The sequence below is a fragment of the Pipistrellus kuhlii genome, unplaced genomic scaffold, assembly GCF_014108245.1.
Source record: "Pipistrellus kuhlii isolate mPipKuh1 unplaced genomic scaffold, mPipKuh1.p scaffold_m20_p_1, whole genome shotgun sequence".
Classification (NCBI taxonomy): Eukaryota; Metazoa; Chordata; class Mammalia; order Chiroptera; family Vespertilionidae; genus Pipistrellus; species Pipistrellus kuhlii.
The window spans coordinates 157,848,112-157,861,902 of NW_023425404.1; the positions used below are offsets into that span (position 1 = coordinate 157,848,112).

Sequence of the window (13,791 nt, forward strand, 5' to 3'; positions counted from 1 at the left end):
GTCAGGAAGATACCTTTATTACTCCCTCATGGATGAAAGCAGAAGACATCTACTTGATTGGAAAAACAGTGTTGCATTCTGTGTACAAATATTTATTAGACTCTCTATAAAAAATATTGCACTAATCTAAAACCAAATCTTCCCACTCAATCCCAAGGGTTTGTTTTTCCTTTGAAAATTATTTCCCTTTGGTAAAAGTGCCTGTTCAAATCATTTGCCTATTGCTAAAGTAGTTATTCTTTATGTTGAGTTTTAAGAGTTGTTTATATTGTATATACTTGATGTAATAAGTCTTCTGTGAAATAAGTGATTTGCCAAATATTTTCTTCTAGTCTATAAGTGTTTTTTTTTCCTTTCTCTCTGACTTTCCAGAGCAAAACATTATGTTTTAACTTTTCTGAAATCTTAATGTATCAATTGTTTCTTCTATGGATCAAAATTTTGGTGTTAGTTTCCCCCATAACCTGCCCCTAATCCAAGATCAAAGTGTTTTCTATGTTTTGGTAACCATTCTGTAGTTTTACATTTCACATTTAGGCTTATGAACCATTTTTAGTTAATTTTTACATATATTTTGTGTGATATTTTAGGTTCTTATTTCGCATACAGATGTCTGTCTTAACAATTGCCCCATAACAAATTAAGCCCAATTTAGTGGCTAAATACAAAGCAACATTCCTTGGCTCCTAGTTTCTGTGAATCAGGTATCTGGGAGCAGATGAAATGGCTAGTTCTGACTCAGGGTATCTCATGGAGTTGCTGTCAGCCATGGCGAAGCACCTCAAGGTTTACCAGCTCAGCCACATGGCTGTTGGAAGGCCTTAGAAGGTTACTCCTAAGTGATTCCTGTGGGGATTGGAGGGCCTGGGATGTTTACCATATGAGCCTATCCATAGGCTGCTTAGGTGTCCTCATCCCATGGCAGCTGGCTTCCACTAGTACAAGTGGTTCAGGGGACAGAGATAGTGGAAGGTGCAACCAAGACAGAATCAGTCTTTGTTAACCTAATCTTGGAAGTTATACCCTGCCGGCATTCTTGTCCAAGCCTTCCAAAGGGTTCAGCAATCTGGAAAGGGGCTGCACATAGATTGAAGAAGGAATCCAAGGACGAACAATAATTTTGAAAGACATTGGGGGATCAGAGGATCTTCAGCTAAAGGAACTGAAGACTACCTCCTTGTCTAGGACCCTTGCTTTTATTAACACAATTTGTCCTAAGGCAAGGTGGAGATATACACTTCCAAGGCTAAGGTTTCAAAAGGTAGAATTAACAGAAGTATTGTCAGATTTGGGAATAGCCTACAGCTGTTCAGGTATTTGGCCAAAAGGAGGCAATAAAATGCCTAGCTATCTGGCAATAAGCAGTCCTATTCAGGTTTGGGGGAGATGCTTCTTAGCCGTCCCAGATGATTCAGCCCTGCTGACGTGCTGGAACTGGCTTCCGGAAATATCCCTTCTTGTCTGCTATTGTTTCCTTCCCAGAAGCAAGTCCAGTCCACATGGAAGGGGTGAGGATGTAAGCTCCATGTATTGAGAGGGAAAGTACAAAGAATCAGTGGACAGCATTTGAAGTCACCACATGTTGAATTGTTCCAGCACCATTTGTTCAAATAAACAAAACAAAATTGTTATTTTTCAATTAAATTGTCTTTTCATCTAGGTCAAAAAATTAATTGTTTAAGTATATGTGGGTTTATTTTTGGACTATCATTTTGTTCCATGGGTTAGATGATTTTATAGTAAGATATATAAAAATATTCAAAATCTTGTTAAGTTTGAATGATTGGCGATCAGAGCTCTATTTCACTTTTATGTAACTGCACTGCATTCTTTTCTAGCCACACAGGTGTCCTGCTATTTCACCTCCAGGGGGGGTGGCCTCTGGGCTTTGCCCACTGATAGTAATGTGGGCATAGGAATCAATGTGGGCTGGAGAGATAGGAGATTTATAGCTAGCCCAGAGGGCTGTGGACAAGGCAGTGCTTTTATCGTCATGATCTTTCTTTCCTTCTCTAAAGGACTGGAACCCCAGCGAGGGAGCCTTGAAACATGGGGCTAGATTCTCTGGGGCTGAAAGCATTAGACATCTGGCTAGACTGTAAGGGCCAGAGCTTGGTTTTTAATGCTTTTTTAAAAACAAAGACTAGAAGGGAGAAAGGGGATATATAACTTAATGAAATGTACAGTGAATCTTACTATAAAATTATTATTTTCATAATAAAAGCTCTTACTCCTCAGTGTATTTATTTTTATATTTTTTATGGTCAAAGTTTTATATATTTAAGGTTTTGTGGTTTGTTTTTTTTCTTAAACAGAGCACACTTGTACCTTAGTTGATTAAAATAAAAACATGTTTTTAGAAACAACTTGAAGGTCTTCCAGTTTCAATAAGAGCAATATTCTGAAATATTTATAATTTTGTATTCCTAATTTACAACTCTCAGGTGATTTTACATATATCTGTTTCCTGTGTGCATTAGATTATACCTCAGGAGAATGACACCCGCTCTAGCCTCACATATAAGTACATCATCCATGAAGACTCTGCACCTACAATCAACAACAACAATGTCATCCAGGAAGAATTAGACACTTTTGAGTGGGCTTTAAAGAGCTGGTCTCAGTGCTCCAAACCCTGTGGTGGAGGTAACAGTTGACACATGTATATTTTTACTAAGCAATTCATATTAAGCCAATCTGCTTGCTTCTGCCTTAAGGATTATCTCTAATAGAGGCCATAATCTGAGAATGCTCTACAGAGCTCAGAGCTAAAAGATAAATACAACACATTTTTACCGAAATTTCAGAATCTACAAAGGGTAGGATTCCATTCATAAATGTAGACCTTCTTAAATCCTCTTTCCCTTTCCCCTGAGTTCTTTCAGTCTCCTGTTATGTAGGGTTCACTTTATTCTTCCCAAACGCCCCCAAATTCAGTGTCCTTCAGTGCTCACCTTCTGCACTTTTACTTTCCATACCTATGTTGTTTCTTTTCTATCTAGTGTTAATAGTAAAAGAGCTATTAGTTGTATTATGTACCAGGTACAGCTTTAAATACTTTACATATTAATGCATGAAAACTCTTATGCTGCTGTGAAGTCGCTTCTATTATTTGACTGTTGTATTAATAGAGAAACTGAACCACAGGGAAGATAAATAATCCATAAGGTCAAACCCAGGAGGTCTGGCTTCTGAGCACGTACTCTTACTACATTATGCTGCCTCTCTGCCCTCCCTAACGTAAACCCATTAAGTTGTTCTCATAGGTTCTCCATTTCCCCCATTATCCATTCCTCTTGTTCCCAACAGCAGTGCTCCAGAATCGGGCTGGCCAAGAAAGAATTCTCCCAACAGGAGAAGGCCAGGACCTCTCATAATAATGGCACTGACTAATTGAAAACAAAAGATTATTAAATAATTTATTTGATTTTAAATTCAAGAATACATTTCTAAAGTGTTTTTTTTTTGGGGGGGGGGCAGGGAGTAGGCATAAAGTGTTTTAGTTACTTATGTAAAACAGCATTTTATTCATTATACGAAGTTTACTTAATTTGGATCTTCCCTCCTGCTGCGCCCTCAAGCACTGACTTGGTCACAAGATTTGTCATATATACCTTTTTAACATCTCCCACATCTATTCCTTCCTCATGGGCTTCATTCACAATTTTGGAAGAGAAGATAGTGGCAAAAGTCTCTTAGGGGACTGACTTTTGATTTTCTTCTCTTCCTTTATTTACAGGGTAATCTTTCTTGAATGAATGAGTGAATGCATTAATGAATTAATGTGTAGAATTATATTATTTCCTTGATTCAAATCCTTTAGTCTCTTAATGCACTGCCCTGAAATGCAATATAACTTATGTACTATTCTTGCCAAAAGTGAATAACCTGAATCTGACCATTAGGAACTATTAAATAAATCCAAATTGTGGGGCATTTTACAAAACAACTGGCCTGTACACCTCAAATATTTTAAAGATAAAGAGTCTCAAAGACTGTTACTGATTAATTCCATGACAACTAAATATCCTTGACTCAAAAAACACTGCAACACAGAGCATTGTAAGAACAATTGAAAATTTTGGAGTATGGTCAATATATTCTCTCTCTCTCTCTCTCTCTCTCTCTCTCTCTCTCTCTCTCTCTCTCTATATATATATATATATATATATATATATATATATATATGAAGATAGCAACCAGAACACTGGAACCAGAATGACATGTCACTGTGACATCCACTGTGACCAGCAAACCAATCCAGTTGAGGAGTGGGGCTGGTCGGCCAACCTCCCGTGGTCCCTTCCTCCCACCTGGTTCTGCCCCTGATTGGCCACTCCCACCCCAATTGAGGGCCAGGCACTGACCAACCCTTCCCCACCACAGCTCCTCACCCAGCCAGCTCCTCCCCCAATCAGCCTGCCCCACCCTGATGGGCCCACAGCCCCTTCTCCTGGCCGGCCCAACTCCTGATGGGCTCCCACCACTCCAATTAACCCACAGCTCCTCCCCCTGCCTGGCCCCATCCCAGATAGGTCGCCCCACCCCCGATCAGTTCCATCACCCTGATTGGCTTGCGGCCACTTCCCCAGCCAGGTACACCCCTGATTGGCCCCACACACACCATTCAGGTGTGGGGCTGGCTGGCCCACTGCCCACACCCTCCCCTCCCACCCCTAACATGGGCAAGGCCCTCTAGCCAAAACACCTGTGGCCCCTCCCCCCAGCTGGCCCAGCCCTGATTGGGGCCCCGATTAAAGCCTGCTGGCCAACCTCCTGCTATCTACCCCTCTCAACAGGCCTGGCCCCAATCTACCTGATTGGGTTCAAGCCAGCCAGACCCCACACATGCACGAATTCATGCACTGCACCTCTAATCTATATATATAAAAGCCTATGTGACCATTATGACTGGTTGCTATGACACACACTGACCACCAGGGGCAGACACTCAATGCAGGAGCTTCCCCCTGGTGGTGAGTTTGCTCCCACAACCAACCTTCAGGGGCCTGCCAACCTCCTGCAGTCCTTCCTCCCAGCTGGCCAGCCCCAACTGGCCTGATTGGGACTGGGCCCAATGGCCCCAATCAGCCACAATCACCTGTCAGGCCAAAGGACCCCATCTGTGCACGAATTCATGCACTGGGCCTCTAATATTAGATTTACATTAAATATCCTAACTTTAGGAATTATAGTGTGGTTATGTAAGAAACTGTGCTTACTCCCAAATGGTTCAGCAGAATTTTACATATGTGTTACATAATAATTATATATAAGTTAATATATGTATATATCTCAAATGCATATAGCATGACATGGTAACACAGGGTTAATCTAGATGCAAGGTATACAAATGTTTATTATGCTTTCCTTACAACTTTCTTTAGGTTTAAAATTTTCAAAATAAAAAATTATTTACAAATGTGGAAGTTGTTGGTTGAAGAGATCTTTAATAATTCCCTGTGACCTTCAAAATAAAATCCAACACTTGTCTGGCAGTCAAGGCTTTTACATGGAGCTTTTCCTATCTCCTACCCACTTCACACGTGAAACTTCAGACATTCAAAGAGACCTGCAGTTTTCTATAGGTCATTTCCTTTGCTTGGAGGGATATTCTGCTTTATCCCTTTTATGCAATTCTATTTGAACTTCAAGATTCTACTAAAGGAAGTGCTGATCATATAAGAAGGGTTCCCTCTCCTTCTCCAGCTAAGTTAGAGACTTCCCCTTCTGTGTTGCTTTGGTGCCCCCTACAGTCCATTATGGACATAATTCCAAAAAGCCTAGATCACAGGTTATTGTCACAGTGGTTTTCAAACTTGTCCTTAATAATAGAGTCTCTATATCCAGGGTTCAGTTTATTAGCAAATGTATGATTACTATTTAATAATTTATAATATTTGTTAAATGAAGGCTCTGAAAAGAAGTTTAATTTATTTCTGGATCTTCAACAACTAGAAAAATGGCTGGTTTATTATATGCATTCAACAAATATTTGTTGAATGAATAAGTGATTAAATACAAAGAAAGGTATCTCCTTTCCCAGGTTTCCAGTACACTAAATACGGATGCCGTAGGAAAAGTGACAATAAAATGGTTCATCGAAGCTTCTGTGAAGTCAACAAAAAGCCGAAACCTATTAGAAGAATGTGCAATATTCAAGAGTGTACACATCCACTGTAAGCATTTATTTTAACTATCACACCCTGAGGACAAAATAGTATGGATTTAAATGTCTTTAGCACTTTTTAATTTTAGTCATAGCTAATACATTATCTGGTTTAAATAGTCCCAGGAATTATTTGAAGCTGTGGTTCCCTGCTCTCTACCATATTCCTTCTTCTCAAAAATATATTTTTATATTTGGTAAAAATAATAAGTATAGGCAGCTAGGGTCATCTCATCATTCCATATGTGGGTTTTTACATAACACCATGTATTCACTATGGTTTCTTTCTCTATTGTCCCTTGACTGTATCCATGAGTTAAAAGTCTGATTTACCTTCTACAGAAGAAAAAAAAAAAAAAAAAAGTCTTCTGCTGGGTTACAAGAGGAGCAGTCACCAGTGAAGTAAAACATTATGAGGCCTGCCCAGGCCAGTTTGGCTCCGGGGCTAGAGCATCAGCCTGCGGACTGAAGGGGCACAGTTTGATTCTGGTCAAGGGCACATGCCTCGGTTGCGGCTCTATCCCCAGTAGGGGATGTGCAGGAGGCAACTAATCAATGATTCTCTCTCAGCATTGATATTTCTATCTCTCCCTCTCTGCTGCTGCTGACTTAAACTTCATTCTTCTTATGTCAGCTAACTACTCTCTAAGTTCCAAAATTATCTTGTGGTGCCTTCTTTTCAAATTTTTTTCTTTTGGCCTTTGTGCCATTTTTCTCATCTGTTGTCATTCTAGGAGTTTCAACATGGGATAAGGTAACCATATTATCTATGATATTAAGTGTATGTTTCTCAAGTAATTCCCATCCTCAAATGAGAGTCACTACCAAGGCCTTCAAAATGAGTTGCCAGAATACATGACACTGCCTGTTTGAAGAGCTAGAGCTACCTTAAGCCGTTAATACCAAAGACTGAAAGGTTTTAGCATGGTTGTATATATGGAAAGAACAAAAATTGCAGAGGAAAAATAACTTTAGAAAGTAACTTTAAATAGTATGCCTCAACTACATTCTGACAGGTTGTTTAAGGAGATGGAATCGGCAGTCAGTCCTTAATAACCTGGTAATCACATGCAATGAGAACTGCCTGCAGAATTGTATACACGGCTGATTTGGAGAGTTGACGGGCATTGACATTGTCACTAGAATTTGGAAATGTCCCATGGGAAATCTTTTTGAAAAGATTTTGGAAATATTTCTTTCAGGTGCATTCAAGCCCTGGATGGTCACTACCTTTACATTTTGTAAGACCCATTCAGGGCCAACATGAAGAACTGAATTTCCAAAACAAAATAGACATGTCAGGAAATCTTCATGGCAATGATTGTAGAAGTAAAAGTCATCTCGGAAAATGAAAAATGAATTAGTTCATGGTTTCATGGAAAAAGCAGCAGCAGCCCAATAAATTTGTGTTAGCAAGCGTAGGATGGATTCCTTTCTTTATAATTTCCTTTCAGATCTTTAATGCCATTAGGCAGTATGGCTGAGAGTGAGTTGGTATTATTTTGTAAGCTGCCATCATGTCTAAACCTAACCAGGTATCCTTAAGATGAGTTTCAGAAACCTTCTGTTGGTCATCCTTTAGGAATGGAGAAAGTTTCCGAATCATTGGGAGGCAGAAAAATCCTAAGCCATTCAAAAATAGAAGTGTCAGGCCTATCATTGTTAGAAAGTTCTAAAACCTTTTTAATTGTTTGACGCATCCCTTTCTCTGAAAGTGCTTCCTCTATTACGGTGGGCCCCGCTGGGTTGCACGTCATAAGACCTTGGGCCCCACTGGGAGAGCAGGAGAGTCTAGGCTTGCTGGGCAGGAAGGTGCACATTCTACACCCCCGTGACCATGTTCGCTTCACCCCTACCCCGACAGCTGGATAGCGGAAGAGTGGGAGCATTGCACCAAAACCTGTGGGAGTTCCGGCTACCAGCTTCGCACCGTGCGCTGCCTTCAGCCCCTCCATGACGGCACCAACCGCTCTGTGCACAGCAAGTACTGTGTGGGAGACCGCCCCGAGGGCCGCCGGCCTTGTAACAGAGTGCCCTGCCCAGCCCAGTGGAAAACTGGGCCCTGGAGTGAGGTGGGTGTGTGAGCTCCGCCTGCACGCGTATGTGCATAAAATAGGAAGCTTGTTTTCATCTGGCTTCAATATCAGGCAGGCCTTGTGTGAACTGAGAAACTTGCATATTCTAAAATCATTAAGCACCTGGAGGTGTTTGAAAATTTAATATTTTAATGCCATGGTTGCATTTAAGATTAGTTGGTCGAGGCAAACCATGTTTGGGTGTTCTGTGACAGAGAGGAGTCTAAAGGTGACTGATCTTCTGTTTAATATATTTGTTGACTTCATCATTCCTATGGGTTAATTCCAAACCCCTGACACCAAATGCAGGCCCCTGCCCCATTTGGCACCACACTAACTATCCTTTTTTTTTTTTTTTTTTTTTTAATTGAGGTGTAATTAACACATTATATTAGTTCCAGATGTACAATGTAAGGATTAGATATCTGTATATATTGCAAAATGATCACCATTAAAAGTCCTACACTGACTCTTCTTATTTGTTCTTTATTCAAACTCTTTGACCCATTTTGAGTAAAATTCTCAATGTTCCAGAGACACTGTTCTGGGTAGAGCCTCATACCTTTTGAAGGTTGGCCCTCCTATCTGCCCATCTCCCTCTCATCTACCAAGGCTCATCTCCACGACAACCTTAGAGATATTTCTCCCAAAGCCCTTCCTTTGCACCTGAAGGCGTGTTGTTCATGGCAGACTGCTCTAACTCCTGTCCTTGAGTCTGGGCTCACTGCTAACCCATCCACTTCTCAAGAACTGTGTGCCCTGCCTCCCCTGTAGCCAGCCGGTGCCTATGAAAATGATGTTGGCTTGGTGACTGGCTGACTCAATGTTGGGGTGCCTGAATTAACATCTTTGATATTTATAAAAAATCAAAATTCGGGGTCATAGGAAAAGAGCTTATAGAGGGAAATGGCATCAAAAGGCAGCTAGAGAGTGAAGGAGGAAGTGGAAAGCAGCCCCTAGAAAGAAGGACAGGAAGTGAAGGTCACTTGGACAGACCATAAAGATAACTAACTCATTCTTTGCCCCTCAGAGTCCTGGAATGAGGACCCCTTTTCTGTAGCTCCTGTCTAGAACAATAGATAGATGTTTCTGAGCATAGTTTTAGACATGAACTTATGGGAATAGAGCAATTGTGGTTTCAAAGATATTGAATTAACCAAAGTAGCATGTCAAGAAGTGTTGCCATCTGTAAGGAGGGTGAGAAAATATGAAGTTCCCTGAAAACAGGCACCACTACCATTTTAAGAACTACACGGCTATTAACATTACAATGCTAATAGCTCACTCTTAGCACATGCTTATTACATGTCAGGCCTAATCTTTACATGCCTTGTCTCCTTTGCCTTCATTTAGTTCCACACCTAAATCCTATGAGGCAAGTATTATTATCCCAGATTTCAGAGGAAAAGCCACGTGCCCAGGCTGGTAAATGATGGAGCCCCAGAATATAAGCCTAGGATTTTCTGTCTCCAGATCGCTGTGTAGCACCGCCTCCATAGAGAAGGAACTCCAGGGTGTGCGTGTGTGTATGCGAGAGAGTGCAAGGACAGGAGGGAGGACGGTCTTGGTGCGATAACCGTCTGTAATGGCAGCCTCTGTCTCTGTAGTGCTCCGTGACCTGCGGTGAAGGGACGGAGGTGAGGCAGGTGCTCTGCAGGGCCGGAGACCACTGCGATGGGGAGAAGCCCGAGGCCGCCAGAGCCTGTCAACTGCCTCCCTGTAACGGTAGGTGTGACACTAACTGCTTTCACTGCTCCGACGAAGGTTCTGAAATGTTTTACTAAAGTTATTCAGTATAGACATGTGGGTGATAAGTGCTATTTAAAAAGCCATTTCTAATATCCATCCACCTCCATGCACTCCTCGAGAGCGAGTTCCAACAAGCAGAATGTCCTTTCAGGACAAGCTCTGGAATTGCCATTTGCTTATCAGAAAATGACCCAAGGTAGACAGTCTTAAAAAAGTAGCCTAATACTCTGCTTAAGAATTCCAACCAGGGAATTGTCCTAACCACTGCCGTACTGGGGTCAAGGCTGTGTCATGTACATGTAGCATTTGTCAATGTGTGTTTCTAGAAGAGCTTATTTTCTTCTTTGATTTTCTTTATAACCTCCTATCATTGTAAAAGCGTCATGTTGTGGAAGGTTCTGAAATGTTTTACTAAAGTTATTCAGTATAGACATGATAAATGCTATTTAAAAAGCCATTTCTAATATCCGTCCACCTCCATGCACTCCTCGAGAGTGAGTTCCAAATAAACACCATTCACATGCAGAAACCTGCCAGACCTGCTCTCTTGCTGGATTGCAAAAGCAGAGTCAGTTTTATTTAAAAAATAGACAGTGCTTTGCTGCTGAGAAACAGATAAAATATATATTGGATGGTTCCAGTTTCTGTCTCCTTTTCTGTGCTGTCTCCATCCTCTCTGCGTGTTCTCCTGCTTCCCTTCTTCCTCTACATACCTTCCCTTCCCACCCTCTCTCTCCACTTCCCATCTCTTCCTCAGGTCTTCCATACTCTCCTTTGTCTTTCTCCCCGAGCCTTTCTCTTCCATGCGTGTGTGCCTGTCTCTTCCCAGTCTCATACATTCTCTCCCTTCTGTCCTCTCTTTACCCTCCCTCCATCACAAGCTTTCTCTTAAATGCAATTCTACTAAGTCTGTGCCTAATTACAACTGTAGCCGCTGCTCAGATCTACTAGTGAGACTTGGGACTAAAGAAATTGCCTTTAGCCCTGACTGGTTTGGCTCAGTGGATAGAGTGTCAGCCTGTGGACTGAAAGGCCCCAGGTTTGGTTCCTGTAAAGGGCATGTACCTTGGTTGCAGACACATCCCCAGTGGGAGGTGTGTGGGTGGGGGGGAGGGAGGGAGTAGATGGATATTTCTCTCTCATCGATGTTTCTAACTATCCCTCTCCCTTCCTCTCTGAAAAAAAATCAATAAAACACATTTTTTTAAAGTTGCCTTTCTAATGGTCTGCAACATCATAAGTAAGACATTGATTGAATATTGACATGTGCTAAATGATTTATTTTTTCAAGATAATTTGCAAAGCACTATTTTATCAAATGTATTTTTTTTTTTTTTTGAGGAAATTTATTACACAGTTTCATTTGAAATGTGTAGTGGTATGAACAAGAATGACCATGAGGGGGAGACAAAGAACTTGAATTTTATCATTTTCCTCTGGAAAGTATATTTGAAAGTTCAAAAACACAACATCAGGTCCAGAAGAACACACTTTACTCAGAAGCTATAAAGTTTAGTTGCTCTACTATTTTATTTTTATGTAGGCATTACCTCCAGGAGGCTAAACACTTTGTGAGTAAGCTTTACTGATGTTAATAGAGCTATATATTTCTAGAAATATGCCTAATTATCAGCAAGAATATACTTGATTCTCTTCCTTTTTAGCTAAAAGAAAGTGTTTTTGTTACAAAACTGGGTGCTGATGGGAGGACATAACAATGTTATGTTAGTGATTCCACATCCTTTTAGCTTTTCTCTTGCTCTGAAATGTAGAATTCTAAAAGGTCACATATTTCTACCATATATCAATGGAGTAACACTTCCCATTAGAGACTCAAGCTGCAATTAGAATCAAATGGTCTTTTGAGACCTTGTATAAAACATTTTTTTCTGAACTTCTTAGGATGATCTGGGCATGGAGTGAGAAGGCTAAACAAGTTCTCTTAATTTTAATAATTTTGTCATATGAACCCTTTTCTAAGCCTTGTTTTGCTTGTACTATTTATGGTTGCCATTAAGCCTTTCCCATCTATCCCAAGGCAAATTACCCATGAAATTATCCTAAGACAAATTACCCATGAAATTAATGTATTCCTTTACTCCTATTTTCCCCCCAGAATATCTTTGTCTTTTCCCTCTTCCATATAGAGGCATATTCTGGCCATAATTAGACTCAGGCTGTGTACCTGTCCCTGCAATGCTAAGCTGCTCACACTTAGACACAGAAGACCCTTATATGATCTCCTTCTTTAACTCAAAGAGAATAGAGTGCTTTGAACTGGGCCACATAGTTTATTTACTTATTTATTTTTAATGAAGGAGCTTGAGTTTTAATATTTTTTATTGATTTTACAGAGAGGAAGGGAGAGGGAGAGAGAGTTAGAAACATCGATGAGAGAGAAACATCCATCAGCTGCCTCCTGCATGCCCCCTATTGGGGATATGCCCACAACCAAAGTTCATGCCCTTGACCAGAATCAAACTTGGGACCCCTCAGTCCACAGGCCAATGCTCTATCCACTGAGCTAAACAGGCTAGGGCTAGGCCACATAATTAAGAAGGTTTCAAAAGAGTTGGAGCCAGAATGAGAGTGATGGAGGTCAGGAGTCAGTGGGAAATGGGTACATGGTTAGATAAGGTCCATTATCCTAGGGCCTAAAGGCTTAATTACACAGGAAGAAGAAATTGCCTTCCTTATCTTATATAATAAAAGCCTAATATGCAAAGTGTCTAGTCGTCCATTCAACCAATCAAAGCATAATATGCTAATGATATGCTAAGGCCGCTCAAACACTTGCTATGACGTGCACTGACCACTGGGGGCAGATGGTCCAACTGGTAGGTTAGCTTGCTGCTGGGGTCCAGCCATTCGGAACTGAACAAGATGGACTGGACATGCCCTGAAGCCCACCCATGGTCCCTCCCCAGCTGGCCAACCTCCCACACCCCGATTGTGCACTGGTGGGCTCCCTCAGTCTGGCCTGCACCCTCTCGCAATCTGGGATGCCTTGTGGGATATCAGAAAGCCGGTTCTGGCCCCGTCCCACAGGCCAGGCCGAGGTGCATAAATTTGTGCACAGGGCCTCTAATTTTAAGAAAATAGAAAAAGTCATTTAGATATGATGAGGAATTGATTCTCAGACATTCACAACATAATTAGAAGATTACTTTAACTAATAGAAAATACTAGTACTCAAAGATCATACTATATGATAGATTGTAAATGTCAGGCAAATATAAGTTTGGGACGTGGACATGGTTCTGTAACTCCAATTAGTAATTTATCATTTGTAATACATAATAAGTAAATGTATTTTTAACTCTTCTATTGGCTTTGCCAACTGATGCTTCTTTTGTTCTTTTTCACACTCCAGAACAGATTCTTTGACAAGGTATATGTCAAGGTTCCTTACTTAGTAATATAATATTAGCCAATAATACATCTAATTAAAATGTTATCTCAGTTTTTTCTTTAGTAATATATTTTTAAGATTTAATTTATTTTAACGGGTCTTTAGTATATTTAATATAGAGGCTACTCTATATTAAAAATAAAATAACTCAGATGCTTCTTCACATCCTACAAATATATGTGGTAAAATTAATCCTATTTTCTCAAAATTAGATATATGTTCTTAGTGAGGAAAAAAAAAAATACCCTTGCTCTGGACTCCTGGTGGAGATATTAAAATGGTGGGTAACCTACATGCCTTGCACAAAAAGAACTACTTACTGCATTGAATTCATCCTCATGCTGATATCTATAATGTAAAGGTTCTCGTGAACAACTCCCATCAAT

The 13,791-nt window shown here is 40.6% G+C and overlaps 1 protein-coding gene across 1 annotated transcript in view; it reads left to right on the top strand.

Moving 5' to 3' along the window:
* ADAMTS3 (ADAM metallopeptidase with thrombospondin type 1 motif 3) overlaps nucleotides 1–13,791 on the top strand; it is a 233,873-nt gene that overhangs the window by 217,331 nt on the left and 2,751 nt on the right. The window contains exons 18-21 of the mRNA XM_036414250.2: nucleotides 2,481–2,646; nucleotides 6,047–6,179; nucleotides 8,034–8,241; nucleotides 9,852–9,969. Coding sequence (XP_036270143.1) covers nucleotides 2,481–2,646; nucleotides 6,047–6,179; nucleotides 8,034–8,241; nucleotides 9,852–9,969 — 625 coding nt within the window. The remainder of the gene's footprint in view (nucleotides 1–2,480; nucleotides 2,647–6,046; nucleotides 6,180–8,033; nucleotides 8,242–9,851; nucleotides 9,970–13,791) is intronic.